The 27,982-nt window shown below is 56.0% G+C and overlaps 3 protein-coding genes across 6 annotated transcripts; 1 reads left to right on the forward strand and 2 right to left on the reverse strand.

The window, feature by feature from the left end:
• Position 1: 1 nt before the first annotated feature.
• Positions 2-10,612, reverse strand: FLII (FLII actin remodeling protein). The gene is made up of 30 exons (XM_082314261.1): positions 10,434-10,612; positions 9,473-9,583; positions 8,240-8,311; positions 7,987-8,067; positions 7,393-7,478; positions 7,075-7,236; positions 6,866-6,969; positions 6,586-6,761; positions 6,342-6,499; positions 6,143-6,227; positions 5,695-5,842; positions 5,407-5,540; positions 5,078-5,290; positions 4,818-4,997; positions 4,662-4,744; positions 4,508-4,582; positions 4,164-4,247; positions 3,926-4,097; positions 3,738-3,842; positions 3,329-3,520; positions 2,992-3,180; positions 2,752-2,891; positions 2,411-2,636; positions 2,066-2,220; positions 1,878-1,938; positions 1,671-1,799; positions 1,460-1,566; positions 1,083-1,188; positions 911-976; positions 2-733 (listed from the first exon to the last, which is right to left on the reverse strand). Exons 1-30 carry the CDS (start codon positions 10,494-10,496, stop codon positions 599-601), a joined length of 3,798 nt encoding a protein of 1,265 aa, XP_082170387.1. The 5' UTR covers positions 10,497-10,612; the 3' UTR covers positions 2-598.
• A 57-nt stretch (positions 10,613-10,669) lies between these two features.
• Positions 10,670-14,967, forward strand: MIEF2 (mitochondrial elongation factor 2). Its single transcript, XM_082311607.1, has 4 exons — positions 10,670-10,708; positions 11,162-11,315; positions 11,459-11,636; positions 12,501-14,967. The coding sequence occupies exons 2-4, from the start codon at positions 11,169-11,171 to the stop codon at positions 13,553-13,555; spliced, it is 1,380 nt and encodes a 459-aa protein (XP_082167733.1). The 5' UTR covers positions 10,670-10,708; positions 11,162-11,168; the 3' UTR covers positions 13,556-14,967.
• Positions 14,968-16,150: 1,183 nt separating this feature from the next.
• TOP3A (DNA topoisomerase III alpha) lies at positions 16,151-27,978 on the reverse strand. 4 transcript variants are annotated; one of them, XM_082311604.1, is made up of 20 exons: positions 27,861-27,975; positions 27,213-27,466; positions 25,963-26,022; positions 25,475-25,548; positions 24,779-24,854; positions 24,129-24,237; positions 23,673-23,816; positions 22,951-23,121; positions 22,627-22,727; positions 22,416-22,490; positions 22,216-22,298; positions 21,889-22,096; positions 21,529-21,714; positions 20,960-21,089; positions 20,426-20,539; positions 20,180-20,345; positions 19,606-19,749; positions 19,193-19,315; positions 18,183-18,904; positions 16,151-17,126 (listed from the first exon to the last, which is right to left on the reverse strand). In XM_082311604.1, exons 2-20 carry the CDS (start codon positions 27,396-27,398, stop codon positions 16,948-16,950), a joined length of 3,051 nt encoding a protein of 1,016 aa, XP_082167730.1. In that variant the 5' UTR covers positions 27,399-27,466; positions 27,861-27,975; the 3' UTR covers positions 16,151-16,947. The 4 variants fall into 4 exon arrangements, 2 of the variants coding, with proteins under 2 accessions (XP_082167730.1, XP_082167731.1); XR_014228146.1 differs by lacking the exons at positions 16,151-17,126; positions 18,183-18,904 and adding an exon at positions 19,438-19,519 and having other exon boundaries at positions 19,227-19,315; XR_014228147.1 differs by lacking the exons at positions 16,151-17,126; positions 18,183-18,904; positions 19,606-19,749 and adding an exon at positions 19,438-19,547 and having other exon boundaries at positions 19,285-19,315.
• Positions 27,979-27,982: the final 4 nt, after the last annotated feature.

Consider the following 27,982-nt stretch of genomic DNA (forward strand, 5'->3'; position numbering starts at 1 on the left):
GCTGCAGGTGTCTGGGGAGCCTTGGGGCTGTGGGGCCCTGGCCTCTGCCACCCTTCCAGGAGAGCCAGGTGGGTGCCGGAGCCCCCGAGCTGGGGTGAGGAGAGACCCCACTCGGGAGCGAGATGGGCGCAGTCAGACCCTGGCACGGCCTTGGGGTGAGAAGTGCAGCCTTTATTGATACAACACCAATTGGCCAGCCCCTGCTGGGGGTCTGTTCCCCCCCAGGACAGCAGGGCCGGCTCTAAGGCCCAGGGCCCAGAGCCCCTCACTCCCCCACCACAGTGCTCTTTAGCAAAGCATCCTCCCACCCAAACTGGGAAACACTCCTGTCCCCCAGTTGCAGGGGGAGCTCGGCACTGGTTTGGGGCAGCAGCATCCCCAAGCAGGGTGTAACAGGGGCCCACGTTGCCCCATATGCCCCCAGGAAGGAAAGGGGCTGAGCTGGTGGGCCCCTTGTTGGGAGAAGCAGGGATGGAGGGTCAGCCCTGCTGCTCCCTGCTGGCCCCAGCTCGGGGAGAAGCAGCTCTAAGGGTCGAGCTTGGCTGGGAACAGGCAGGTGCGGCAGCGCAGGGTGCCAGGGCTTCCACCCCAGAGCGCCTTAGGCAGGCGGCTTGCGGAAGACGCTCCAGGCGTGGAAGCAGCGGGTGAAGGGCCAGGGCTCGTTGCCTTTCCGCACCAGCCGGAGCTTGCGGGGACGCGTGGGGTCCTTGGAGCGCATGTGCTGGATGTAGACCTGGGGCAGAGCACAGCCGTGTGGGTCCCTGACCCTTGCCCACCTCTGGGGCTGGCATTCCCCAGCCTGGGGGCTGCTGGGAGCTCTGCACCGCCATGCATGGGGCAGGATCAGCGCCCCAAGGGCGGATGAAGCCCAAATCCTGCCCCCCAGCAGCAAGCGGGAGGGAGGCCCTACCTGGCATGCCTTGAGGCTCAGCTTGATCTCCACCTGGCTGGTCTGGGTGCCCACCCACATGTAGACCTGCGGGAAGGACGTGCAGCCGGGCTCAGCCGATGGAGCCACTGGTGGATCCAGCCCTTGCCGCACTGGCCCCTGGACCCAGGATAGCGTCACGCCCCCAGCTCACCTCCCGCCCGTTGTCCAGCAGCATAATGTCATCATCAGCCAGGTCATCCTGGCAGAAATCAGAGCACTTCTCTGACACGGAGAAATAGCCCTTCTCGTTGGAGCACCTGTGGGAAGAGCAAGAAGGGAATGGCATCAGACGAGTTTGTTGTTAGGATTTAGCTCATACAGAAGGAAGGGATGTAATGGAGAAGTTCTATTTCAGCTCAGGGATGGACAAAGAGTTGGGAGAGGGCCTTTGCCTGTTGTGGGGAGCCATGCCCTGGCTAGCCTGGGAGGACTTGAGCCCCTGGCAAAGGCTAGTGTGGCCTAGGGCACCACGGGATGAGGAAGGGGACCAGCACAGTCTTGAGCAGCCCCTTCTGAGCCAGGACCCACCTGAAGAGCCGGGAGTGCTTCATGTAGTCGGCGTCTTCATCGTAGGGCTTCTGGCTCCCAATGCCCACCCAGAAGAAGTTTTCAGGCTCCTCTCCTTCGTTGATCACCTGCGAGGGCAGGGACAGGGCTGAGCATGGTTGTCCCCTGCCCTGGCGGTCACTGCCACCCAGGTAAGCCAGCACCAAGCCCTGCTGTGCCCCCACCCGCTCACCTGCTTGCTGTAGGAGTCATCAAACATGTGGTTCATGATGTCCTCAGCCAGCTTGGCCTCGTCAGGGTCAGCCGCCCGGCCCACCCAGGTGTAGACGATGCCCTGGTTGTCCGTGCTCTCAAAGGGCACCTGGGGAAGTGCAGAGAGTCAGAGCTGCCCAAGCGGGGAGGGGGGGCATCCTCAGGGATGCTCAGCCATGAGCAGTACCTTGAGGATGAAGCAAAACTCTGAGTTGAGCAGACCAGCGTCTGTGTTGATCTGGATGCACCTAGAAAAGAAGCCCACAACATACAGTCAGCAAGAGATCAGGCAGCCATGCCCACCAGCACATACCCTGCCAGAAGGCTGTCACCCATGGGTGCTGCCGGCCTGGAGCAGCCCACGGGAGGGCTGACCTGGTGCAGAGGGCCCCGCCGTTGGTGCGGATGTGGTAGAGGCTGGGCTGGGGCGGGCTGGCCCTGTCCTTCCGCTTGCCCCGGTGGATGACAAACCTTCTCTTGAAGTGCGAGAGGAATTTGGGGTTCTCCTGCTGCTGGGTCATGCGCACGACCTGGCCAGGGGTGGGTGTCAGCAGGGCCATGGGGAACCCCCAAACACAACCCCAAGCCCCAGATGCACCCCCCTGCCAGCCCCCATCTCTGCTGCCATCCCCTGCCTGGGGGTCAGAGAGGGGAGGGGGGAGAAGGGAGGCAAAGCGGGGGGACCCTGCGTTACCCCCCAGGAGCACACAGCAGAGTCACCTCCAGTTTGCCAGGGAAGAGACTCTCGAATTTCTTCTGGAGACTGAAGGTGAAGGTAAGCCAGCCCATGTTGGAGGCCTCCCGGCCCTGCCAGAAGTAGACGATGCACTGGAAGTCTTCCTCAGGCTGCTTCTCCTCCTCCTCTTCCTCACCCTCCTCCTCCCCTTTGCCTTCACCCTTCTTCTTCTTCTCCTCCTCCTCCTCGTACTCCACTGGCACCCAGTACCTGAGGGCAGAAACAGGGGGTGATGTAAGGGATGGGGCAGGTTGGGGGTCTGGGCAGGGAGATGGAGGGATGAGGGGGTCCAGCAGCCCCGGAGAGGGGATGAGCTGGGCGTCACCTGCAGAGGAAGACATAGCAGTCATGGGTGTGGAAGTGGCCAAACTCCTCCTCGGGCAGGCGAGAGAATTTCTTGCCCTCCAGCACGAAGCCCTCCATGCCATCCAGGTCCTCGTTCCACTCCTCCATCAGCTGCTCCGCCTGTGGACCCACACACTCTGTCAGCTGGTGGCCACCCAGCCCCTCATCAGCACCCGGCCCAACACCTCAGGGGGACACACGGGACGGTCCCCAGCCCTACCTCGCTCAGGGGCATGGGGGGCTGGCGGGGCAGGAAGAGCGCCGTGAGGTCGGCCTTCATCTGGTCCTTCTTCTCAGCATCCTTGCGGACCTTGCCGGCGAGGCCACCTTCCTGCAGCACCATCTCAGCATTGCGGGTGTAATCCACACGCAGGACGTCGTCCCAGTTCTTGAACTTGGACTTGAACACCTAAATTGTGGAGCAGGTAATGCATCCTGGGCCACAGCACCCTCCTGGGCACCCAGCACCCCATCCGAGCGGTTTGTGCCCCTGTCTCCCTCCCTGGCACCGCTGCCTGGGGGTCCGTGGCCGTTTGCAGGCATGAGGGATGCCCTACCTGGCACTCGGTGCCCTCCAGGTTCCTGGTGACCATGGCGTGCTTGGGCCGGTGCAGCATGCTGCACAGCTCCTGGCTCAGCTTCAGCGCCGCCGCCCGCACCAGCCGTGATGACTTCCTCCCGATCCAGATGAAGACGTCGGACCAGCAGTCCAGGATGTACACGCTTTTGGTGTCCAGCAGGCTCTGCAGCTGAGGGCACCGCAGGGAAAAGGGGGTCAGGCACCCGTGGGCTTTCCTGGCTGGAAAACACCCTGCCTGCTCCCAAAAGACAGCCAGGAAGAGCAGAGCATCCCCCACCCAGAACCCGCTGGCCAAACCTGCCTCTCCCAGGGCACAGCTGGAGGCAGAGGGGGCACAAAACCAGCCTCACCGGTCAGACTGGGAGAACCTCCCTGCCCCATCCTACCAGGCGCATCTCCGGCATCAGATCAGCCTTCAGCCTCTTCTTGTGCTCCACCGAGAGCTTGTAGTTGATCTGGGGCAGCTCCAGGTAGCCCAGGCCCAGGCCAACCTGCGGAGGGGACGGGGACATGGGTGAGGGGGGGCTGCAGGGCTCCGGCAGCACCGACGGCCCCACAGATGGCAGCTCCCCACCTTGTACAGCTTGGGCTTGTGGGGCTGGAAATCATCGGGGACGCAGGGCCGGATCTCCTCGGGCTGCCCCCCCAGCACCTCCCAGAAGTCGGGGGTCTCCTGGCCCTGGGTGAGCAGTGTGATCTCCGCCTTCCCCTTTCGCTCATTCTTGTTGATCTTTTCAGCGAAGAGCCTGCGGTGGGAGCGGGTGAGATGGCAGGTGGACTCCCTGCACCCCCAGCCCCCCAACCAGCCCTACCTGGCCTTGGTGGTGCTGCTCAGCGTGGCCTGTCTCCCACGCCACACGAAGAGGTTGAGGCCATGGTCCAGGAGGAAGACGAACCTGGTAGACACAGAGGTGAGAGGACAGTCAGGAGAGAGTGAGGTGTGCAGAGCGTCCTCCCCACTCCAGGGGTCCTTGCGAAACAGGGCACCACAGCTGCTGGGGCTGCCTAGTGGGGTTTGGATCCATGTCCTTGTAGAAAGGTGCTGGCACGGCCAATTTTCAGCCCAGAGCTGCAGCTATGATGTCTTGGGTGGATGCTGCCAGCACCCTGTCCCCCCGCAGGGACCCTGTGTCCTGTGGCCGCTCCCCCTGCTCACCGGGGGTCCAGCGATGTCCCTTTCAGTGCCACTGGCTCCAGTTTGACGTTCTTCTTCCCATAGACACGGTACAGCCTAGGGGAGAGATAGCCACGGTGGGACGGGGGGCACCACCTGCCCCACACCTCCCCCCAGCCCCTGGCCCCAGTGGTACCTGGTGATGTACTGCGTGTCCTCGACGGTGAAGAAGCCACTGGCTGTGCCACCCTCGATGTAAGAGATGTCGTTGTCGAAGACCTAGGGGCAGGGAGGGGGTGAGGGTGGGAGAGGCAGGGCTGGGGGCTATGCGGGGGCCGGGGGTGGGCCTCACCTGGAGGAACTCATCACTCTCGTCCCCCATCTCCTCCCGGATGCTGCGGCACTCAGCCCCCAGGTAGTTGCGGAGGTTGACGGCGTGGATGGCGGAGCAGGCCTTCTTGTCCAGCGTAGCCTCCTGCCCGATCCAGTAGTAGATCTCCCAGTTGAGGGAGCCATTCTCGTCCAGGAAGGTCTGGGGGGGACAGGGTGTGAGATGGGATAGCTGCAGCCCCAGGTTGGGGATGTGGGGGACCCTCTGTCCTCGCCAGGTACCTTGAGCACAATGTAGCAATCGGCCTCGTAGAACTTGCCATGGAAAGCCTCGTCCACCAGCGTGGGCACGAAGTTCTCGATCTGCCAGACGCAGAGGCCAGGCAGCTGCCCCACATCCTCGCTGAAGAACTCTGAGTAGTCCAGCTGAGGCTTCTCCAGGCCCTGGTCCCAGCGGCGTGTCTTCAGGTCTGGTGCCTTTGCCTCCCCGCTCTCCTGCGGGGATGGGGACAGGTCACTAAGCCAGGGGCAACTGCGTCCCTGCCAGCACCCAGGGTGGGTCAGGGGCACTGCAGTGCCACTTGGGGACCCTCTCCCACCCTGGACCATACCTCTATCTTCTTGTTCTTCTCCTGGGCCACGTCCGACATCCCCTTCAGCACCTGCTTGGCTTGGTCATCCTGGGCAGAGTCCTTGCGCCGCCGGAGCCGCATCTTGCGGGCCAGTGGGTCCTTGGTGCTGCTCCCTGGGGACACGGGCACGGGGTGGGAGGCAGCCACAACACCCATGCCTTGCGTGGGGCATACTGTGGGCCATGCCGTGGGGCACGGCTCATTTCCCAGCCTCTCCCAGCATGCTGCCCGAGGCAGGGGATGTCCCCCGCGTCCCTGCACGCTTACCTGCCGCCGCAGCTGCAACGGTGGCTGGGGAGGCTCCGGCCAGACGGAGCTGGTTCTGCAGGGAGAAGTCGATGTTGTACCACTCTGATGTCCGATCCACTGGCTTTGGAGGCATCACCAGGTTGGGGTTCTCGCGGACGTCCAGGATCTGCCAAGGAGTGGATGGGAGACTTCATTGCTCTGAAGCATGGGCTCACGGGGACACTGAGGACGTGGGGTGGGATGGGAGACCGCAGGAGAACCCTGGGCTTCAGTAAGGTGAGGTGATGTGGAGGGAGCCCCGAATCCACCACCTGCCTGGGCTGAACCGTGTGCCAGACTGCATGTATTGGCCCCAAGACCCCCTGTTGTCACCTCACCCCATCCCACCCTACAGCCCTGGAATCTCAGGGACACGCTGGGGCTGTGGTGGACCCAGCCTGAGGCGGAGGGGGTGTTGGGCTCTTACCTCCACATCCGTCAGGAAGTGGATGGCCTCCGGCAGCGTCACCAGGCGGTTCTTGTTCAGCACCAGCTTCCTCAGCTTGGAGCACCTGTGCACACAGAGATGCTGGTGGAGGGCCAGGCCAGGGTGACGCCCTGTCACCAGACACCCTCCATGTCCTCTCTCAGGGACATAGCAGATCCAGTTGGAGGCTTTTCCCTACCTGCACAGGCTCTCAGGGATGAGCTCCAGGTTGTTGTTGGCTGCCATGAACTCCTCAAGGCTGGTGAGCTTGCCGATGCCCGAGGGGATCCCATCAAAGTCAATCTTGTTGGAGTTCAGGTACAGCTTCTTCAGCTTGGTCAGCTTGCAGATGGCTGACTGGGGAAGGAGGAGATGGCGGGGTGAGGGAGAACCCAGTGGCATGGAGGCATGGGTAGGGACGCCACATACAGGCAGGGACTTACAGGCAAGGAGGTGAGCTGGTTGCGGGACAGGTTGAGGGTCTCCAGCTGGGTCCACTGGTCAATGCAGAGGGACAGCTCCATGATCTGGTTGCTGCTGAGGTTGAGGCGCCGCAGGCTGCCCAGGGTGTAGAGGCACTCGGGGACACGACTGAGGTCGTTGCAGGACAGGTCCACGTCTGGGGGAAGACAACAGGGTGATGCCACTGGCCGGACTCACGCCAGGGCCGAGAGAGCCCCTGGAGGGCCCCACGCACCTTGGGGCTGGGCGCCCTGGCCCTACCTGCAAGGTTCACCAGACCCTCGAGGCTGGTGGGCAGGTTGCTCTGTGTGCGTTGGGTGTTCCTGAGGTGGAGGGTCTGCAGGGCCGTCATCGCTGGGAGCTGCCTGCAGGCCATGGAGAATCACAGGGCAGAGATGGCGTCAGGGCTGGAGCAGGCACCCGGCCCAGCCCCAGCATTGTGGGATCCAGCCCGAAAAACGGGGCCTTACCGGAGCTGCGCGTGCAGGAGGGGGTTGTTGTTGAGGATGAGAGTCTGGAGGTGGACCAGGCGTCTCATCTGTGGTGGGAGGCTCTCCAGCTTGTTGTTGCTCAGGTCGAGGTAGAGCAGGTCCGTCAGGTTGATGAAGAGCTGGTTGGGGATGGCCTCGATGCTGCAGGGATATAGGGATCTTCAGGGCTACCTGAAACCTGCACCAGCCCTGGGCTCCCTCCCAGACAGGGGAAGAGAGTGGGACCTGGAGTGAAGGGGGGTGATGGACGGAGGTGGCCATGGCCAGGGGGAGATGGCTGCCCTGGCCCAGACCCACCTGTTGTGGCCGAGGTTGAGGACCAGCATGTTCTTGGCGTTCTCCAGTTCCCGGGGACACTCCGTGAGCTGGTTGTAGCTCAGGTCCTGGGGCAAAGGGGAGAGCAAAGCAGGCATCACCCTCTGCCCCGCATCCAGCAACCACCACCCAAAGCCAAGGACACAGGGGCATCTTCGGGGGCGCGGCCTGCCTTCAGCCACACTGCGCCTTGCCCTGCACATTGGTGCCCAGCAGCAGGAGCTGGACGAGCAGGCAGGGAACCCAGCGGCAGCATCAACCGTTGAAGAAGGCGGTGCCACAGGGTTATCCTGCCCACAGCCAGCTCCCTTGGTGCTCAGACACGGGTTCAGAAGGACTGGTGCTGAAAGGGCATGGGAGTTGTTGCTGCAGTGAAGCTAGTTATGGCCTGGGCACCCAAAAGTCAAAGGGAGCCGGGCAGTGCTGAGTCCTGATTTACTCCCTGCACCGTTCCCCTGGAAGCTGTCCTCAGCCCCACTGTGCTCCCCAAGGGGCACGAGGGGCCACTGAGGTGCAGGAGCGGGACCCAGGAGTCTGAGCTGGCTCTCGCATTAGCCAAGGAGACTCTGCACCTACCAGCACCGAGAGGTCGTCCAGCTGGAAGATATCATCGGGGACTCCCGAATTCTTCAGGCTGTTTGCACGAGCCACGATCGCCTTGAAAGGGGAGAGAGAGGCACAACTGCAGCCACCCACTGGCTCTATGCCTGCTGAGTCCCCTGGGGTGGCCAGGGATGATCCTTGTGTGCCCCCAGAGCCAGGGGCCAGCCAAGAGGTGCCTGGAGACACCAGCCCTGATACAGGTGGGACGCACGAGGGGGACACTTACCCGGAGGCACGGCAGGCCGGAGAGCTCGCCGTGGAGTGTAGTGAGGCTGTTGTGACTCACGGAGAGGTGCTCCTGCAGGGAAGCCCCAGACAAGCCCCAGTGAGCAGAGAGAGGAGCTGGGGCTGTGTGGGGCAGCAGTCAGGACCCCGCACCGACGTGGGGGCTCCTCGACCCCAGGAGAGTAGGGGGCTTGAGGAGGCATGGGGTGAGCTCAGCCCTGATCCACAAAATGCTGCTGGGACACTCCCAGTCTCAAACTGGCTGGTTGACCCCAGCGTGCCCATGCCGTCTCTGCACCCTTGAGGCAGACCTGGCTGAGACACCCCAGCCCTGCTGCAGGGTTTGGGGTGCTCTGGGCTGTTACCGAGCTGGCTTATGGCAGTCCCATACAGACCCCAGTCCTTGGAAACACTTCTCACTGGGTGATCTGGAAATGGGCAGCCATGCGGGGACCAGAAAGGTTGCAGCAGGGCCCAGGGGAAATTTTGTTTTCCTCTGGGCATCACCAGCCCAGCTGTTACCTGCTCAGGAAAATGAGGAATTGGCAGACTGGGGTGAGATGCCAGGTTTTAAGTCTAGCCACAGCCCCCCAGCATATGGCAGGACTGGCGGGAGAGCAGCTCTGAGCAGCACGGAAGGCTTCCCTGCTTGCTGCGCTTGAGCAGGGCGCACCCGGCATAGTGACGAGGACTTTTGGCAGCATTTAAAGCATCATGTTTGGCTGACACCGATTTAACAATGTCCATAACGTGCTGCAGGACACCACCAAAGCAAAGCTTAGCCACAGACTCCGCCAAGGGCCTGGTCGTGCACAAAACTTGAGCCACCCAAAAAACAAAGCCAGGCAGCTGCCAGCTACTGCTCTTTATATCTTTTAGCAAAGGAGGAAGAAAACAAAAACCACCAAAACCTTAATCCTCCCCATACTAAACCTTCACCCTTCCCTTCTATTAAAGGACAGAGGATCTAAGCATGGTTTTTAGTCTGGTTTTCTAGGAAAACAAGGTGAAACCGAGTACAAGTCTGTCTCAACCCCACTCCTAACAGCTCCTGCATCCAATTTCAACCACACGTTGTAGCTCAGCCCTATTATTAGACACCAGAGCATCCGCCGATGAGCCACAAGGCTGGCAGGCACCAGACTCTCAGCACCGCTGCGCAGGGCCCCGCCTGACCCCGCGGGCCCAGTGGGAGCCATCGAGCCCCATCCCCTGCCCAAAATGTGCCGCTCACCAGCTTCTGGAGGGCGGCGAGCTCCTCGGGCAGGTAGCAGAGCCCTGTGCGGTTCAGCTTCAGCCAGCGCAGGCTGGTCATCGCCTTCACATGCTCTGGGAAGTAGCCGCCCTGCGAGGAGGAGGAGGGTGAGAAAACCACTGGCCCCACAGGGCGAGGATCTGGGGACCCTCAGGCTGACTGACCCTGTGTGGTCAGGGGAAGGCCTGGGATCACCCAGTCCTATGGGATTGGGAGCTCGGGGGGCCTGAGATCGCCCAGTCCTATGGGACTGGGAGCTGGGATCACCCCGTCCTATGGGACTGGGAGCTGCGGGGCCAGGATCACCCAGTCCTATGGGACTGGGAGCTGAGGGGTCGGGATCGCCCAGTCCTATGGGACTGGGAGCTGGGATCACCCCGTCCTATGGGACTGGGAGCTGGAGGACTGGGATCACCCAGTCCTATGGGATTGGGAGCTGAGGGGTCGGGATCGCCCAGTCCTATGGGACTGGGAGCTGGGATCACCCCGTCCTATGGGACTGGGAGCTGGAGGACTGGGATCACCCAGTCCTACGGGATTGGGAGCTGGAGGACTGGGATCACCCAGTCCTATGGGATTGGGAGCTGGAGGACTGGGATCACCCAGTCCTACGGGACTGGGAGCTGGGGGCCAACACCACCTGGGTCTCTGGGGCCCCATGGGTTGGGGGGGTGGAGGTGGCCCAGCTGTACAGGCTGGGGGTCAGGGATCGCCAGGCCCTATAGCGCCTATGGGGTCAGGGACCAAGGCTCTCCTACACGAGCACCCCCGCTCTGGGGCCAGCAGTAGGGCCCGGGGGACGACATGGCCCAGCCCGGGGGGCCGGGGGGGCCGGGCCTGACAGGGCCCTGTGGCGTCCGGGCCCGGGCTCGCCCGGCGCTCGGGGCCTGGGGCCGGGCTGTCCCCCCCTCCCCCGGTGCCCCTCGTCCCCCTCCCGCACCTTGAAGTCGTTGCCGCTGAGGTCGACGCCGCGGACGAAGGGCAGGACGCCGGTGGCCGCCATGGCTGCGCTGGCGGAGGAAAGGCGGGGGGACCCGGCGGCGGCGCGGCCACGCCCCCTCCGTCAGGGCGGGACCACGCCCCGGCGGTGACGCTCCGCGGGGAGGGGGTGGAGCCGGGTTCTGCTTCCGCGCGCGGGTGGGCGGGGCCGCGCCGCGCCGCTCCCCCATTGGCTGGGGCCGCGCCGGGGGCTTGCGGGGCGCGCCGGCACGCGCGGTGAGTGCGGGGGTGGCGGGCGCGGGGCCGGGTCCGGTCCTGGTCCTGCCCTGGGCGGGTCGGGGCGCGGGGGCGGCCCCGGGGGTGCTGCGGCCCGGCCGCTTCTCCTCGGCGGCGGAGGGTGGCCCCGGCCCGGCCCCGACCCCTCCCGGGGGCACGGGCCGCGGTGCCGTCCCGCCCCGGCCCGTCCCGCGCCGCCGGTTCCCCCCCGAGGCGGTTGCGGCGGGGCCGGCCGAGGAGCGGGTGACCCTTCTGCGGGGTGACCCTTGCTCCTCCGCCGCACCCAGGCGTCCCGGCGGCGGGAGCCTTTGCCCAGGAGGTGGAGGGAAGCGGCGGGGCCAGCAGAAACCCCCGCTCCCCCCAAAAAACCTGCCATCCTGCGGGCCCTGCGCCCCCCGGGCAGGCAGGTCCTCTGCCCGGGGTGACACCCGCTGCTCCTCTCCTGCTTCGCAGGGCGACCATGGCCGAGTTCACACGCCAGCGGGGCAAGCGGCAGGAGGACAGCGGGCTGGGCAGCGTCCTCGACCTGCTGTTGGCCAACGCCAGGCTGGTGCTGGGTGTCAGCGGCGCGGCTGTGCTGGCCATCGCCACGCTGGCCGTCAAGCGGGTAAGGCTGGCGCGGCCACCGTCAGGGCTGTGTCTCCCCGTGTGTGTACCGGAGGGGCTGTCGTCCCCCCTAGTTTGGGGTGCGACCACAGGGAAGTGGCACAGAGAAAATAACTTGTCCACACTGGTTTTCCTTCCTTCCAGCTGATAGACCGAGCCACCAGCCCTCGCGATGAAGGCGATCCCAAAGCTGAGCAGAAGAGCCTGGAGGAGAGCTGGCAGGACTTGGCCTTGATCAAGGCGACGCCAAAACCCCCCAAGAAGCAGAGGAGGGAAGACCTCAGCGAGCCTCTGCTCTCTCCGGCTCGTCCACTGGCGCCAGGTGAGGCTTGCGGTGCGTGTGCTGGCTCCTGCCATGACCGGGAAGATCACCTTGGTGTGCTCCGGGCCGGCTGCGCCGCTGTTCCTGGCGGTCTGGGAGCTCTGCGTTATTTTTAGCTCAGTGACCGGAAAGCCAACCCGATTGAGCCTGCCCTCCTGGGAGGCTCCCGAGCCACAGCCCCTTTTTAGGCAATGCCTGTGGTAACAGCGCCTCTGATACTGTCCTGGGTGCCCCAGCTGCTGCGGCATGGTGGAGGCTGTTGGGGGCTTTGTTTCCTCCGGAGCGGTGTCTGCTGTGCTCGTTTTCTGGGTCAGCTCTGTCTAGAGGAAGGTGCGCTTGGGAGCTGCCGTAGACAAAGGCTGCCTTGTCCGGCTGCCTACAAAGACGGCGTTTTTCCAAGTGGGAAAGCAGCCCGGCTCGGTGCAGGGCAGGTCCTGAGATACCGGACCCAGAGCGGGATCATTTGCAGGACTCAAGCCATCAGGCGGGCATCGGGGCAGGCTGGATCCGCCTGAGCAGTCGCAGTGGGGCTGAGACTCGTAGGCACCCTGGCAGTGAGTCTCTTGCCTGGCTGCTGGTGCTCAGCCTGGTTTACCCATCTCTAGCTGAGGGGAGTGGCTGGGCGCTGTTGGGTTTTGAGGTTAGTTTGGGCTCTGCCTTGGCTGAGAAGCGCTGTTAACATCAGAGGACTTGGTGGTGGTCCTCCTGGCAAGGTCAGCCTTGCGTCCAGAGAGGTGGGCTGCGAGCTGGGCATCCACACGCCTCCCCCTTGGCTGCGGCAGGAGAAGCTGCTGCTGTAGGTTGCAGATGATGTGCTCAGAGCTGTGACTTCTCCCTTCCCTCTGCCCCATCCCCTTCTCGCAGAGCCCAGGGTCTGCTCTGCTCCTCCAGAGACTCCTCACGTCGAAGCCAGCCCTCCGCGCTGCCTCACGCTGCAGGAGAAGCTCCTCTCACACTACAGCAGCCGGCTGGCTGTGCCTGAGGCACAAGCATCCCTCGCCCCACAGCTGGCCAGGAGCATCTGCACCCAACTGCAGAACTTCCTGCGGAGCAAGTGCCCAGAGCTGCCCTTCGGCAGCCTCTTCCTCAGCAGTCCCCTGCTCGATGGCCTCGGGGCTCTGGCGGCCGACCACATCCACCTCATGCTGCCAGTGGTCCTTGACACCACACTCTGGAGCCTCATCCCAGGAGAGGACACCGTGGTGAGGAAGCCCCAGTACTGGATGATCAAGAGGACTGATCTGGAGTATTTCCCTCGTGGGCGCAGCCCCTGGGACAGGTTCATCGTGGGCCGGTACCTCTCCTCCAATGCACTCAACGAGACCCTCCACAAGATGCTGGTGGCCTCCATCAACTGGCCTGCCATAGGCAGCCTGCTGGGGAGCGTCATCTACCCGGTTGTGGCCTCCCCGGAGCTGAAGTTGGAAGTCAAACACGATCAGGTCGAGCTGAGCATCACCCTCTTCCCAGTGGTGGAAATGGAGGACAAGGTCCTTCTGGCTGCTCCTCCTGAAGGACTGGTGGAAAATCTCTGGCTTGAGAGCTTTTACAGAGCAGAGGTCTCAAAGGTGAAGGAGCTGGATGCCAGTGACTCCGGGGCTCGGCAGCACTGCCTCCGCATCCTGAATGGTGTCTGCAAGAGCCATCCTGCCCTGCACAAACTGAGCGGCAGCCCCTTGACCCACATTGTCCTTCACCTCAGTGCCACCAGTTCAGACTGGGCAGAAGAAAGCCTTGCTGACAGGTTCCAGCAGGTGCTTGAGGAGCTGGTAGGCTACCTGGAGAAAGGGGTCTTGCCTTCCTATTTCAACCACAAAATCAACCTCTTCTGTGAGCTATTGGAAGAGGAAATTGATGAGATGGGCTTCATGCTCTACAGGGCCATATCTGAGCCGGAGCTCCTGCTGAAGGAGAAATGACCAGTGCGTCAGGAGCTCCCGAATGTAGGGTGTTCCTCACCCATCTGCTGCTCCCCATTGTGAGGGTCGCGATGCTTCTAGTTGACTAGTCAGTAAGAGGCAAAGTTCTTGCACTTTATGAGAAAAGAAATATTTCCTGTTTGAATAAAACGTGCCTGAGCAGAGGTGGGTGTTGGCATAAGGAGCCCTTGGGTGGGAGGCTCTGCCGAACCCGGGGCAAGTACAGCCCACACCTCGAGTACCTACAGGTGAGTCCCATCCGCTGGGCGTTGGGAGCCGATGTGAAGCATGTTTGATCCCTGGTTCCCAGTGTCCTCTGCCTGTCCCAGCCTGCTGTTGCAGCTCTTGGGCTTCCCTTGTGCTCCAAGACCAGCTGGAGCTGGAGGGGAGCAGTTCCTTGCTGCTGCTGTGTCCTGCAGACCCCATGGGGTGCAGCGTCCCATTGGATACTTGCTCTGACTGTGCCATGCCCTCAGCCAGCTTTTGGGACAGGGTGGCAGCCTCATCCGTCTGCAGGATATTGCCCAAGTGATGACCCGGGTGGTTGTCTGGGCACTTCAAGGTACAGCCATAGCAAGCAGGGTTGTGGGTTTATTCTTTGGAAACCTTTTCACCTGCCGAAAGGGGTGAGCTCAGCCCTACCTCTTCATTCTGCCAGTATTGACTCTGCCCCAAGGAAGGCGCGTGCTTCCAGCAGGGCGCCGGGGCTTTGTGGCCCTTGTCCCACGCGGCGTTTTGCTGGAAGATGTCCTGAAAAAGGCGGTGGCAGGAAGAGGGCTGCTGACTCCCGGGAGGCTCCTGGTATTGGTCCCTTGGTGGAGGCTGCAGCAGGGCTGTGCGTCCCCTCCCCAGCAGGTGGGTCGCTGCCAGCATCCGTCTGTGGGTACTCACTGCTCTGCAACAAACCACGGCATCCCCTTCCAGTCTGTCCAGTGACCTTTTCACACTTGTGTTGCTGCTGTCTTGAGGTCCTGTTCCCCCAGAGCCCCATGGTATGGGGCAGGAAAGTAGGACAGGAATGATGCTCTGAGCAGAGCGCTTGCAAGAGCTTAAGTGGTTTATACTTTTTATTAAGAAGGTATGTTTTGTTTGGGTATTTTGTTTTGTTTTTTTCCTTTGAGTGGCTGCTAGTAGGCTTTGGTTCTGGCTGTAGTCCCGGGGCAAAGGAATATATTCTCATATTTAATGGGAAGAGCTGGTTTTGCACACTGGTGGAGATGGAGAAATCCTGTGGACTTCAATGTGAGCGGCTGTTGCGGTTTAGTTTTCTTTACAGCTATCATCTTGTTTACAGGAGGAAAAAACCCTGCTTTTCCTCCCAGTCTGAGGATGACTTAGTTTGTTCCTCCAAACCACTTCCCAGGTGTCAGTGATGAGAATAAACCTTCCCTGTGTATACTGGTTCTCTTGTATCAGCTCTGTTTTGTCTCCTTTCCCGTGATAAGGGCTGAAGCGATCCTCCAGCTGCGGTGCCATGCCCAAGAACTGCCTAGCGTTGCCCAGGGCGTGCCCCGCTGCGCGGAGAGCTTGTTGGTGGTCAGACCCCATCCTGCATGGCCTTTCTCCTCCTCTTCCAAACCCCTGTGCCTGCAGAGTGCCTGGCTGCAGTACGTGAGCTGTCTGGACACTGAGCTTGCACCATTTACCCAGCGGCTCTAACTGCTCAGGTGCCAAACGCTGACCAGGGTTAGGCCAGGAAAGCTGGTAACGGCTGATGCCATCAGTAAGGCTTAACCTGCTGCCTGTGTGCTGCACAAATGCTTTCCGCTGCTGTTGCCATTCAGAGGCTGCTGCTTGGGCTTCTGCTGTGCTTTTGCCAGCTCAGTGATTGCATTACAAAGCCTCGTAATCCTGTTATTTTAGCTGGCAGGTCTGTATTTTTAGGCCACAGCTGTTAATCGTGGGAGTGAGGGGTACAGGGAAATGCAACCTGAGTTCTCTTGACCTTACTCCATGGATTTAGGCCTGATAGCGATGGACTGCTGCAGTTAAAGGCTCTCTTCTCTCTTGTGCAGACCTTAAAGCGAACTTGTGCTGCTGTGGTCTCTGCTTTGAGCTACCCTGGAGAAAGTGCTTCAGCCTCCTGCCCACCCTGGCTGCTCCGTGTGCTGTGTGTCACCTCAGTACCGACCCCAGGGAACTGCTCCGTGTCCAGAAGGAGTAGGGGCCTGAGCAGCATTGGAGGCCCTGGGGGAAAAAAATGAATGCTGTCCTCTGGCAGAAGAGGACGCAGGAATCTTGCGGATCTACTTGCTTTGATGTACAGAGGAAGCCCCAACAGAGAGGGAGGAGGTAGCCTGGCTTCCCAGGGAGTTCAGTCTAAACTAAGTGCAGGAAAACAGAACCTCCCTTCAGTTCAGCCAGCTGTCTGTCTGTCCCTGGGCAGCAACACTAAAGCAGATGCAGCTGGTGAGATAAAACCACTTTCCCAACCCCTCTGCAGCTCTCTTCCAAATAACTGCAGGGAGTTTCTGCCAAGAAAGCTTCTGTATCGTTCCAGTGAGTGAGTGGAAAGAGCAAGATTTGGGTGGATACTTTTACAGTAATAGCTTAACTATTTTAAGTAGGAAGAAATAATAAGGCAGAGTTAAGATGTCACTGTATCAAACTTAAAAATTAAATAACCTTTTAATAAGAAACTTATTAGCTTGACAAAAGTAACTTCCATTAGCTAGCAGCATCACAGAGGCATGTCTCAAGGTTTGAGGAAGAACTCAGATTCAAATTCAGGAGCTGTCTAAAATGAAGGCTTTTCCTGAGCACTGCAGCTGAGCTTCCCCTTCAGGGCAAGCACCAGATCCAGCTCCTCTGCACCTGACCCTCCTTCACTGGCAGGGACAACCAAGGTAAGGGGTATGGCGCTGTGACAAAAAAGAAGGGGGAATGTTGCTCAGGTAACGTCAACTTAGAAGGGAACTTAAAATAAAATTCCACACTGTGGAAAGCCAGAGACTGAAAAAAGGTAAGCAGCCCTGGTGTCTGTCCTAGTGGCTACGATCCAGCTCTTGCTCGTGTAGAAAGGCTGTGTACAACCACCACCACGGCAGGAGCTGCAGGTGGACTAGATCCAGTGCTGTTTTCTCTGCAGATTCAATTTCCAAATGCTTCCTTGAAATGTTTAGACTACCCCAATCTGCTCAGCAGAAGAGCAGCTGAAAACAAAGGCTGACACCAGTAGTGGAGCCACCTTTCAAAGCTGGTTGAACCCTTGCTGCCCAGGCATATAATGCATGCGTGAGGATGATATCCTTCGGCAGGAGCAGCCTGCAACCAGCCCTTCCAGAAAGCACTCAACAGACTTGTTTCTAGACTCGTTCCTTTCAGCAGTAGTTGCTCCTGTAGCAGCTTGCAACCTTGGACCTTTCAGGCTCTCAAAAGATGTCCATCCAGGCTCAAGGGTTTTGAGGGCAGGTTTTCCTAGTGTGGCCAGGCTGGTGGCAAATGCTACAGGTCCGTGCTTTCTTGGCAGTGGCTCCTGAGGAGAGACTGCTTGGTCTCTTGGCTTTACTTCCCAACCCTCTTGAGTATCCACTGCTCCCAAAGTGGTTCAAAGAGACATCTCCAGAAGGCCCTAGAGAGAAACAACTTGCATTTAAGTACCTTTAAAAGTATAAGTAGGTGAGAAACAGAAGAAAAGTTCAAAATGGCAGATCAAGGATTTTACTATCCCAGCCACTCAGATTATTTCTGAAACTACACTTGCTTCAGATTTGTCTAAATAGTTAAATGTTACCCATTTGTCTTGCAGCATTAGAGAAATGTGGGAACAGAACAGGGGAAACTGATCTGCCTGGCTGCATGCTCTGGTCTACAGCTGAAGCAGAAACAACAAAACATGCCAGAGGAAGGCTTGATTTTTAAGTAGTTTTGCAAACTTGATTCTACCCCTTTAGGCCTAAATGTCTGAGGAGGTGGCCAGCATTGAAGATCTCTCTCAGACCACATCTCCACCTCTGTACTTTGCTTACTGTCCCTTTGTGTCAGTGTGCTTTCTTTTGCATCCTTATTTTGTGATTTTTTTTTTATGGGTACTTGTTTTCAGCATCTTTCCACAGCAGCCACACTCAGTTTCTCAGCTCTGATCAAAACTTCAGATAGACTTGGCCCTTCACTGCATTCCTAAACTAGGGCAGAGGGAGTAGCACCATTTCCCTGGCGTGACAGAATGGGGTTTAAGATCTCCAAAAGTGGTGCCACTGCTTCAACTCTGTACCAAGTCGGTAACAGCTCTCTCAAAGCTGAGCACCGTAATTTGGGAGGAAAAATTCCCAAAGAGACTGTTCAAAAGAGCACTGGGCTTTATCCAATGAGTCATGGACAGACAGACGCTCAAGCTTACTGCACATAGAAGCAAAGCATCCTGCTCGGAGCTCAGCAGATGTGTGCTATGAGGACATATCCTGCTAGCACTTGGAAAGGTAAGCCAGACTCAGTTGTTGCAAGCAACATTTGAAGTGCTATAATGCTGCTGACAGACGTTCTAAAGACAAACCTGAAGTCTGTTGAACGTAGGAGTTGCTACAAGAGCTGTCATGCTGTGGTAGCATTACGCATGTGTGAGAAGTGTGTTCAGTTTAGCTTCAAGAACAGCCCTAACCCTTGCATCTCACCCCAAGCCCAGCCTTACCTGGTGCCACGTTTTCATCTGCCCACTGGAAGAAGCCGCACTGCTGCTCTCGGGGTTTAGAGCAGGTGTGGAACTGCCGCCCTTTGTTGGGCCCATCCTTTTGGACGGTGCGTGTGACGGCTGGCTGGTCGCACTTGCAGACTGTGCCGCCTCCTGATTCAGAGCTGTTGCTTCCAAAGAGCTCTGGGCGTCTCCCTCCTCCTGGGTGCTGAAATCCTGCTGGGCCCCTTCCTGCAAAGGGCTGCGGAAGCGCAGAGCCCCGTGGAGCCACGTTGCTTCTGTCCTCTGACTGCTGATCAGCCCAGAGAAAAAAGTTGCAGGTACTGGCACTGCATTTGTAAAACTGCCTGCCTTGATTGGGCCCTTCTTTGCGCACAGTTAACAGCAGGGCTTCGTTCCCACAGTTGCACACCACTGCGTTGTTCCCGTCATCTGGAGCAGCAGGCCTGGGTGTTCTCGTTGAGTTCAAGGAGAGCAGATGTCCTGGTGCCAGGTTTGTGGGCCCCCTCACGTGCCTGTTTTCACCACGAGCTCTGTTAAAGGAGTTGTTGACTTGCAAGTGATTAGCTTGCTGGCTGGCTGACGATGTGGATTGGGATGACCTGTGTAAATACTTCAGGTCCAAGAGCTCTTTTAGCATCTCATCACAGCCTCCGATGCAACCAACAAACTCCAGGGGCATCATGGGTGGAACGCTGCCTCTCTTGAATTTAAACTTCAGTCTAAAAGGAAAGGAAGAATGAAGGTCTCCCAGTTCATATAACTCCTCATCAACAGACCTCGATTTGGACTTCGTTTATTAATTTATTTTTAAAATTCTGCTATGCTTACACTGGTTTCCCCAGCCCCTCTTCTTTCTATCCCCAAGCCATGAGAGTGCTGCTCCAGCTTTCCACGACTGGAATGGAAAACAGTTGCCCAGCCTAGCCCACAGAAGTCTCTGGCCCTGATGGCTAACATGTAATTTCTGAGGGGCCACATTTCCCCAGGGGATAACTGGTATGACCTACCTGTGAACTGGATGTGGTTCACACACATCACAGACACTCTCGTCCCTGGCCACGTCCAGCACGAAATCGGGGAACCAGACTGCAGTTTTACAAGCTGGATAGCCCGTGCAGCTGAGATAGAACCTGTCGTGGGACAAAAGCACCGGATGAGGAAGAGGCAAAGTCAAGACAGTCAGTGACCTGTTCTCCTGTCTTCTCAGTCATCAGAAATTGTAAACCAACAAATTTTAAGGGCAAATACGTACTTGAGAGAGAGGTTCAGCTGAGTCCACACAGCCTTATGTAGCTGTTGGAGTTAGCTAGCTGCAGCCCAAGTTTTCATGCTTGCTGCAGAGGGGAGGTAAATGAACAACGCCTAGAAAAACACAAACCAACACAGAAGGCTATTTTCTACAACAGGGAAGATCACCAACCCGCCATTCTTCTTGGTCTTCAGGACCATGTCGTTGTTGCACTGTGGACACTTCCGAATGGAAACAGGCATTGCTGGGTAGACCTCCTCTTGCTCTGCAATTTCTGTGGCTTCTCCAAAATACTGAGCCAGGGCCTCGTCCAGCCTATAAAGAAAGCAGCAGAGCATCTGGCGTGTCTCCTCCACAAAGAGCAATCAGGCACTGCAGGGAATTAGCGCCTGCTGCCCTCCACGCAGCCCCTCTGAGCTTCTCCACAAGTATGTTGATTCAGCATCATGCCTCTGGAACAGACTAGGTGTGGGTACAACATAAAAGAGGTCAGTGCCTGTTGCCTTCTCCTTCAGCCAGCTCTGAATTTAATCTTAAGGGTTTAAACCAAGATGAGCAGTTAGTTGGCACCAACTCCTGACAGTGTGCCAGGCTGCAAGTCATCCCTTCCCATGCAAATGCCTACACACACTGGGCAGAGCTCCAGGGAGAGTGTCAGAATCCCACTCCAGGCTGAGCCCCAGATGAGAAGCCAGCGCCTCCCAGAACAGCAAAGCAAACAGAAGAGGGCAAAGACAGGACTCACTTGTTGGCTCTGGCCACAGCTTCAATGAAGACTTGCTTGTACTTTTGGACCTGCTGCTGCAACACTGCAGATTTGTCTTTCTTGCCCTCACAGATCAGTTTCAGATCAGCCTCCAGCTCAGCTCGAAGGTCAGGCTTGGACATCTCGTAGCCCATGGAATCATAGCCTGAGGAAGATACTGCAGGGTAAGCAAAAGGAAGGAGCAAGTAAGGAATCTGCCGTCTTCCTAACAGGCACTGCCCTTACCTTCAACCAGCCCCATGCCCAGGTGCCCTGGGAGGAACCGCTGATCTGCTGTAAGGCCCACGTACATCCGCGTCTTAATCGTCTCAATGTGCTCAGCGTGAGTGGCGTCAGTCCCTGAAAGCAGACAGGTTGTTAGTCAAATTAGGTGCCAAGAAGTGATTTCCCCTGTGCCTAGTGCAGAGTGCAAGGTGCTAGAGGGACAAGGAGACAACTTACGGCCAGGAGCAGCACTGTCCTCATGTCCCACTGGCACTGAGGCCAACAAGGTGCTGGCAGTCACACCCTGAACCCTAAACTGCACATCTCCCTAGGTACTGGAGGCACTCTGCAGACTCCTTAGGATCTTTGGACTTTGCCTGCACGTCTCTACTATCCCTTTGTTCTGTACATTTAACTGATTTCTTATCTGAAGTGACATAAATGTTGCTGAATTCCCTACTCTGAGGGTGGGACGCAACTGGTGTTAGAGAATTTGAGAAGAAGCTTATGAACAAAGCTCTCCCAAGAGGGAGAGGGCACGCTGCCAATACTGACCAATGCCATGTTTCTCCATGAGAGCAATGAGATCCGCTTCTGTGAGGAGCAATGGAGGGCTGGTTTCCCCATCCACCATCTCCACTGTAGTGGGCTGAAAGCGAGACCCTTTCTGATACAGTGGGATAACCTGAAGGGAAGGAGAATCTCTTTGAAACTGCCTTCTGGTCCATTCAGCAAAGACAAAAATGTCACACTAACAGCAGGCCAGTGCAGTAATAGAGCAGCACCCTGTTCTGGAAGAGATCCAGTCTCAGGGTCCTCAGGATTAACCAGTAATGAGCTGCCAGAGAGACGACGGAATGGCAATTGCAGCTCCTCTTGGTGAGTAAAGTCAACCCCACAGCCCTGTATGGTCTCTGGTGTGGTGTCAGAAGGGGAAGAATCTATCCAAAGAGGGCACAATAAAGCTGCACAGGTTTTCAGCAGTAACAGCTCTGAGTGAAACAGCCAGTGGGCCAGGAACTGCCAAAGGACGTTCTGTAGAGGGGTCTGAAGTTGGCAGTGAAGTGCTATTTTAAACTCCAGGTACTTTAGCCTCTCCCATCTACGTTACTCAAGGGTATTACCTTATCGCTCCACTTCTCATAAGGATAGACTTCCAGATAATTTCGGGCCAGGATCATTAGTCCTTGAGCAACGAATCGCTCATTAGCAATGTCGATCTCCACAGTTGTTTCCTGTCCCTTGGCATCTTGAGAGCAACAAGCCAAAAAATGGCGCACGATGAATTCATATAGTCTGTGCTCATTGCCCTAATATCAAACAGTAAAAAAGGGTCAGTGTCCTCCTGTGTTAATGAGATGTCAAGAAATATTAGTGAGATCTTGGGTGAGGATACTGTGCTAATGACCAAATTATTAAGACTTCTGTCTTTATTTACCAAGCAATACAAACCATCCAGTTACCTCTGCCTTTGTTAAACTCACCTGCAGGTTAGCAGTGTATTTTGTGGGGTGAATGGGAGGGTGAGCCTGATCTGATTTGGTTCCACTCCGAGGGGTTGGCCCACCCTGATCCAAAATCCTCTGTGCAAATGCTCCCCAGTTTGGGTCCTGTGTTTGCTGTTGTACTAAGGCAGAGAGGTTCAGCTCCTTGGGGAAAATGTTGGTCTCAGTTCGGGGGTAGCTAATGAACCTTAAGAAGAGAGACAGAAAAGCACTTTAAGAGGTGCTCCAAGATGCTTCCCTTTTTGGACTAAAGGCCATTTATTTTTGAAAGAATTACATTTACCAAGCCAAGTCTTGCTTTCTTACCCTTGAGTATAGAGTTTTTCTGCTATTCTCATGGTTTCCTTTGCGTTTATTTTCAGTTTGCGGGAAGCCAACTTCTCAAGTTCCTGCATCGGGAGGAGCCAGAAAAAAAAAATGTATTTGTGCATAATTCAGAGTGGTGAGTAAAATATCTTGCTCAAAGCTTCTTTCAGATAAGTCCTTTCAGCATAGTTCAAACGTACCACAGTGTCCAGGGGCAGGGGCCTCCATTTGCTCTTTGGCTTGCTCCCAACCTCAACAACAGTTGCTACCGGATCCTAAACACAGAGTAAGCAAAATGCAAAATCTCCTTTAAGAGTTTACACAAACTGGTCTTTAAACGTCTTGAGCGAGATGGACGCAGGAAATGTTTGGCTGATGCTGGATTATACAACTATTTACAAGCTTTCCTACCTCCATACACATCTGGTAAAGGACCAGGCACGCTGTGTGATTAAAGAGCCGGTTCCTCTTCCAGTTGAAGACCACACTGCCATCTTCATGATCATGTGTCACTGTGTTGAACAACAGATCTGAGTGATACAGTAGTAATACAATGGAAATACAGCAGAGGCAGTGGGGCCACACTACTGGTAAACCTTTCAGTTCTGCTTAGTGGCCGTGGCAAAGAGGAAACCACCTCTGCAGCACTGTTTGTTTGTTGCCCTGACGTTTTTCCTTCCTAAATGCATCAAGCCCTTTAAGATGGAGCCCAGAACTCGCTTTCCCCAAGCATACCTTTTATTTTATAGAAGGCTTCAGGAACAAAGGCCTGGATGGCTTTAAAGCGTTCAACTACAAACCCCAGTGTTGGGAACTGGCAGCTACCATAGCTGATCAGCTGATCTGCTAAAATATCAGGGAAGATCTTCCGGAGCCTCAGTGTCTGGAATCTGGTGAAGGCAGCACCTGAGAAAACAAAATGGACAGCAGAACTGAATAATACAACATTAGCGGATAATCACAACACTGCAGATGGTTTTGTTTAATACTCCCAAGTATTAATTTTACTCTAATTTTAACACTAAAAGTTGCAGAAGCCTGTCACTGCTGCATGGGCTATAAACCTAACGTTTGCTTCAAAGAGCATGTTTCCAGTAAAACACCAGATGTGATTTAGTTGTATCTGATCTAAAAATCCAATTTACAACACTATAGAGGGCATTTCTGTCTTGTGTTGAGGATACGGTACCAGATGATTTCTAAACACCCCTTACTGGGCTTTAATAATGTGCATTCAATGTGGTTAGACGAGAAGCGAGGAAGAGCCTGATGGATGGCTCTCTCGTTTGTACAGCAGTCTAAGGGAGTTCAAGTATTTATAGACAATAAGCTATCCACTGATAACAAAGCTGTCCCCTGCCTGCCTACAACACTCTTGCTCACTTCCCTTTAGTAGAGGTGTATGCAGCAGCTCAGGCCTACCAGCCTGCTCTCACCTCCAGTGTGTGTTTATATACCTATCCTGAGGTCCAGCTCCTGCCTGACATCAACAGCATCGCTCGTTTTTTGATCTGGTTGGGTGAGGTTCTCGCAGGCTGTTCTGACAGCATGAAGCGTAATCTCTGAAAAACGGGCTCGGAAAACCTGGAGGTTTGGCTTTACTGTCAGACACAAAACAAAACAAAAAAAAAAAAAAAGAAATCAAAGAGTGACTCAAACACCAACGGAAAGGAGCAACTAACGAACAGCTATCTTTGAAAGAGTATGCTGTCAACCTATTCTATAGCTTTCCAATAGCTGAGCATACTTCTGGTGTATCAGAGCCACATATTTATCAGAACTACCATCAACATATTTAACCTGGACACAGTAAGATTGAGAATACACCTCTGTTGCGACATCTCTGAGCAATGATACCTGTTGAATCAGCACTTCATTGGAACTCAGACTTATGCAGAAAATGCTCTACGCACCAGCTTTGCAGACGTGAATTATCTCAAAGCCAATGTTCTCTCCTTCTCGATCACAGTCAGTCCAGATCACCAGAGCTTGGCACTGCTGGACTTCTCGTTCAAGGGTTCTCTGAAGCGAGAAAACAACTCAGAGTGAGACGTACCAGGCCACATGCTTTGTCATTTAATTTTAGAATGACTCACGAACTGAACATGAAATGCAGCGTGTATCCATAGTGATAGATTGTTGCAATAACATTTTGTAATTGTGTCTCTCATGAGATTAGGCAGCTTTCAAAAGAACTGAGTCATTTATTTACATCTAACACTGTTAAAAAGCATGGCTTGGATCGGATTGTACCAGTCTGTTCTCTGAAAATGTCATTTTTTGTAAAATTGAGACACAATTACCGATTCCACCTTGTTGGAAAAACCATTTCTACTTTTAGCAAAGTAGTTGTTCCTTCACTGCACTAATTGTACATAAGCAGGAGACTTTCAATGTCACAAATGAACAGGATATATAGTCCTAGGAAATGCAGGAGGAATTTGCTAAACTCTAGAACTTAGACGTTAAGGACAAAGGTACAATCCTGCTTCTGTCTGAGACGATATTTGTAGAACTAACCTCTGAACTCAGAGTTTCAGGGAAACTCTTAAAAACAACTTACCTTGATATCCATGTAATTTTCAGGGCAATACTTCTCAATTTCAGCATCAAAAAGAGCTAGAGGGTTGCAGCTATGCCTGGTAAACAGAGGATAAACAGTGTGCATAACGAAAACTAAAACATATGTTGTGAGACACTAACTGGTCCTGTCTTGTGAGGTAGTGGTGTTCAAGTACTAGAACTAATAATATATTTCATTACAGGCCTCGTCTTAGACAACTTAAGAGTTCACATGAAATGCTGAGTTACACTTAAAAGCAACAGAACCAAAAAGCAACCAGAGAAAACAGCAAATCTGGAAGGCAGCCCTAAACACGCAACTTCTCTTGTTTCAAGCACCGAGAACAAAGGGGAGGGAAGACAGAGAAAGCGCCTCACTTCCCAGGACAACTCCTAGTTGAAAAAAGAACACAAAAACATCAATCCAGTTTTAGAACCAGTTTAATTCTTTGGGTCTGCCTTAATGTATTTTAACCAGTGTTATGACTTCAGGGTTTTTTAGCACTCTGAAGACAGTAATTTGAAACAATATTTTAGCTATGCTACACAAAATTTGGTACTCATCACCCTGCTCTGCACGCGGTGTCAAAGTCCCTCCCTGCTCCCTAGTCCTCACACTCGCAGTGCCCCGCTCAGCTCAGGGTTGAAGGCAGAAGATGGCAGCCCCCCTTCCTGCGAGGGGGTATGACATACTAACCATTTGCGAAACGGCAGCTTAAAATCATGAGCCAGTAAGTGTCCTGACACGGATGTCATCACCATAGTAACATTCTGCAAGAGACAGAGCAAGGTAATTAGTGCCCATCGTTTGCTAAAAACTACCCGCAGCCCCAAGATCTTGATGCAGTTCTCAATTTACACAGTGACACCTCCCTCCTGCTAATATATCATAACAAGCTCTTCTCTCTACTGACAGCTAAATCTATGGCCTTATCCTCAATTTTTGTAGGAAGCTCCCAATTCTAAACAGCAACATATTTTTGATATAAAACCAGAAAGTTGAAAGACTTAAAGCAAAAAAACAAGTCAGTGGTTGAGCCAAGAAAAGAACATTGGACTTTTCCTCATCTTTGGACAAAATGTCCGTGTCGCTGGATATGTGTTTTGTAACTTCTGACAAATGGCTTTTAACAACTAGTATTTTGCACTTCTCTAATCCAGAAGTAGAATGAAAGAAAACTGTACCTGGCCAAACATCTGGTAGTCGTATTCATAGATCTTGTTGAACTTGGAAAACCCTTCTCGCTAGAAGGAAAAGGAAAGTTGCTGAGTTTCTGGCTCCTAACAGAAACCAAACGTGTTCCGCCTCGCTTTATACACGCTTTTATGGCAGAGCAGCAGAGAAACATGGGACAAGTGACAACCAGGTACTGTAGCCAAAACAGAAAGGCAAGGTACGGTGAATGGAAATTGCCTGCATCATTTAGGGAGACAATGAAATGGTGCTTTCCAATGTAAGTGTATTTTAAACCACACCTAAAGGGGATGCCAGGGTCATCTCCCCATGGATAGTGACAACAAACAGTGAAGAACAGCTTTGTTTAATGGGGCTGGCCAATTATAGTCCTGACAAACAACTGTCCTGTTCCAAACGACAATTAGTGTGGCAGCTCCGGGTCCCCAAGAGTACCTCCACCTGACTGAGACTCATGGAAGTTTCTAGATTGGGTATTTGCTGCTTTTTCTACAGAAGCAGGATGGTATCTTCCTTGATTGGGACTGTCAGCACTCAAGTTCTCAGTAACACCTTTCACTCAAATATAATTCTGGTCTAGAAGCACCTTCTAGTACTTGGAAATACCAAGTAATTACGCAAACCATTAAAGGTCACAAAACAAAGCAGCAGAGAGAGAGATCTTTGAACTCCTCCCAACCACAGACCATCTTTGCTTTATTATGTGAACTTCAGTAAACCCCTGGCACTTGCTGATGCTGCAGAAGCAGTGCTTTCTGACAGGGAAACGCACGCCAACAGATGGTTTCAGTTCCTGAAGCCTTTCACATACACTGCAAAGCTAGGAACGACACAGGGAGCCCACACCGCAGAGCTCAGTGGCCAGAGAAGGCAGTCCGGGCAGAAGGAGCACAGCTGGGGAGCTAAATTCCAACCAGACTAATGTCACAAGGAAAAAGGGTCCAAGACTCCCAAATACCTTTGGGCAAGTGGTGTTTGTCCACAAAAGAAAGCCGTTCCTGTACCCTCACGTGGTCAGAAGCGGCCAGAGACAAAAGCAGTGCAAGCTGTGGCACGTGCTGATGCGAACTGCCGGTGCCAAGCTCTGCAGAGTGGGCTGGGGCTACCACACAAGACACAGACGTCACCCGAGGCCAGGACTGTGCTGCACAGTGGCCCCGGTGAGCTGATCCTGTCCAGCCAGCTAAGCCAGACCTGTACGCGTATCAGGAAGCGGTAGGGAGATGCGGTGCATTCCTACCCGTCGCATCCTGCTGTGGGAGAGCAGATCTGCAATCCCTCGGGCAGCATCGTTCTTCTCAGCCACGCACAGGACCTTCCGGATCCTCTGCCATGCCACATCTTCTGCAGCCCGCGAGAAGAGACGCCAGGGCTGCGGCAGCATCCTGACCCCGCAGCCGGCAAAGAGCCTCGCTGGAAAGTTCATTACAGGAGACGGCGACGGCTCCCGCGGGGCCGAGGCATGCTGCTGTGCCCTTGCCCTGTGGCCGGACCCTGCCGAGGACGGAGAGCGATCGCTGAGTGTCCCCCGCACGGCCCTGCTCAGCCTTCGACCGCCGACCCCGGGCGGGCCCGAGGCACCCTCTGCCCGGCTGCCCCGCCGCCATTCGCGGCGCAGCCCCCTCAGGGCTGCACGGAGCTGGAGAAGGCTTCTCCCCCCCGCCCCCGCCAGAAACGGCCACCCGGCGGGTCCTGCCCGGCCCCCTCCCGCCCTGCCGAGGCCTCCCCTCAGGCCGGGGCTGGCCCCCGCCCACCGCAGCCGGGGCACGGCAGGCCTCCCACCCCCCCCCCCGCCCCCGGCCGGGCTCTCCCTCCCCCGGGACGCCCCCTTCCCTCCCGCCCCGCCTGGTTCCCGCCGGTTCCCGCCGGCGGGGCTCCCCTCACCCACCGCCTTCACTCCCGCGCTCGCTCTGTCGCAAAGAGCGACGGGGCGCTTTCCCTCAACGTTACGTCCTGCCGTAAAGCGCCACCGTGGCGGGAGAAAACTACGGCTCCCAAGATGCCCCGCGG

The sequence above is a fragment of the Platalea leucorodia genome, assembly GCF_965183815.1.
Source record: "Platalea leucorodia genome assembly, chromosome: 5".
NCBI lineage: Eukaryota > Metazoa > Chordata > Aves > Pelecaniformes > Threskiornithidae > Platalea > Platalea leucorodia.

Coding starts and splice junctions, on each gene's coding strand:
- TOP3A (XM_082311604.1), bottom strand. CDS start 27,398: ATGAACTTTCCAGCGAGGCTCTTTGCCGGCTGCGGGGTCAGGATGCTG. Junction 24,855..25,474: donor AAGCTGCCGTTTCGCAAATG/GTTAGTATGTCA, acceptor TCTGTTTACCAG/GCATAGCTGCAACCCTCTAG. Junction 18,905..19,192: donor GAACCACATCCAGTTCACAG/GTAGGTCATACC, acceptor CTTTCCTTTTAG/ACTGAAGTTTAAATTCAAGA.
- FLII (XM_082314261.1), bottom strand. CDS start 10,496: ATGGCGGCCACCGGCGTCCTGCCCTTCGTCCGCGGCGTCGACCTCAGC. Junction 6,970..7,074: donor CTCCTGCACGCGCAGCTCCG/GTAAGGCCCCGT, acceptor CATGGCCTGCAG/GCAGCTCCCAGCGATGACGG. Junction 2,892..2,991: donor CCCCCATGCCCCTGAGCGAG/GTAGGGCTGGGG, acceptor GTGGGTCCACAG/GCGGAGCAGCTGATGGAGGA.
- MIEF2 (XM_082311607.1), top strand. CDS start 11,169: ATGGCCGAGTTCACACGCCAGCGGGGCAAGCGGCAGGAGGACAGCGGG. Junction 11,316..11,458: donor CCACGCTGGCCGTCAAGCGG/GTAAGGCTGGCG, acceptor CCTTCCTTCCAG/CTGATAGACCGAGCCACCAG. Junction 11,637..12,500: donor GGCTCGTCCACTGGCGCCAG/GTGAGGCTTGCG, acceptor CCCTTCTCGCAG/AGCCCAGGGTCTGCTCTGCT.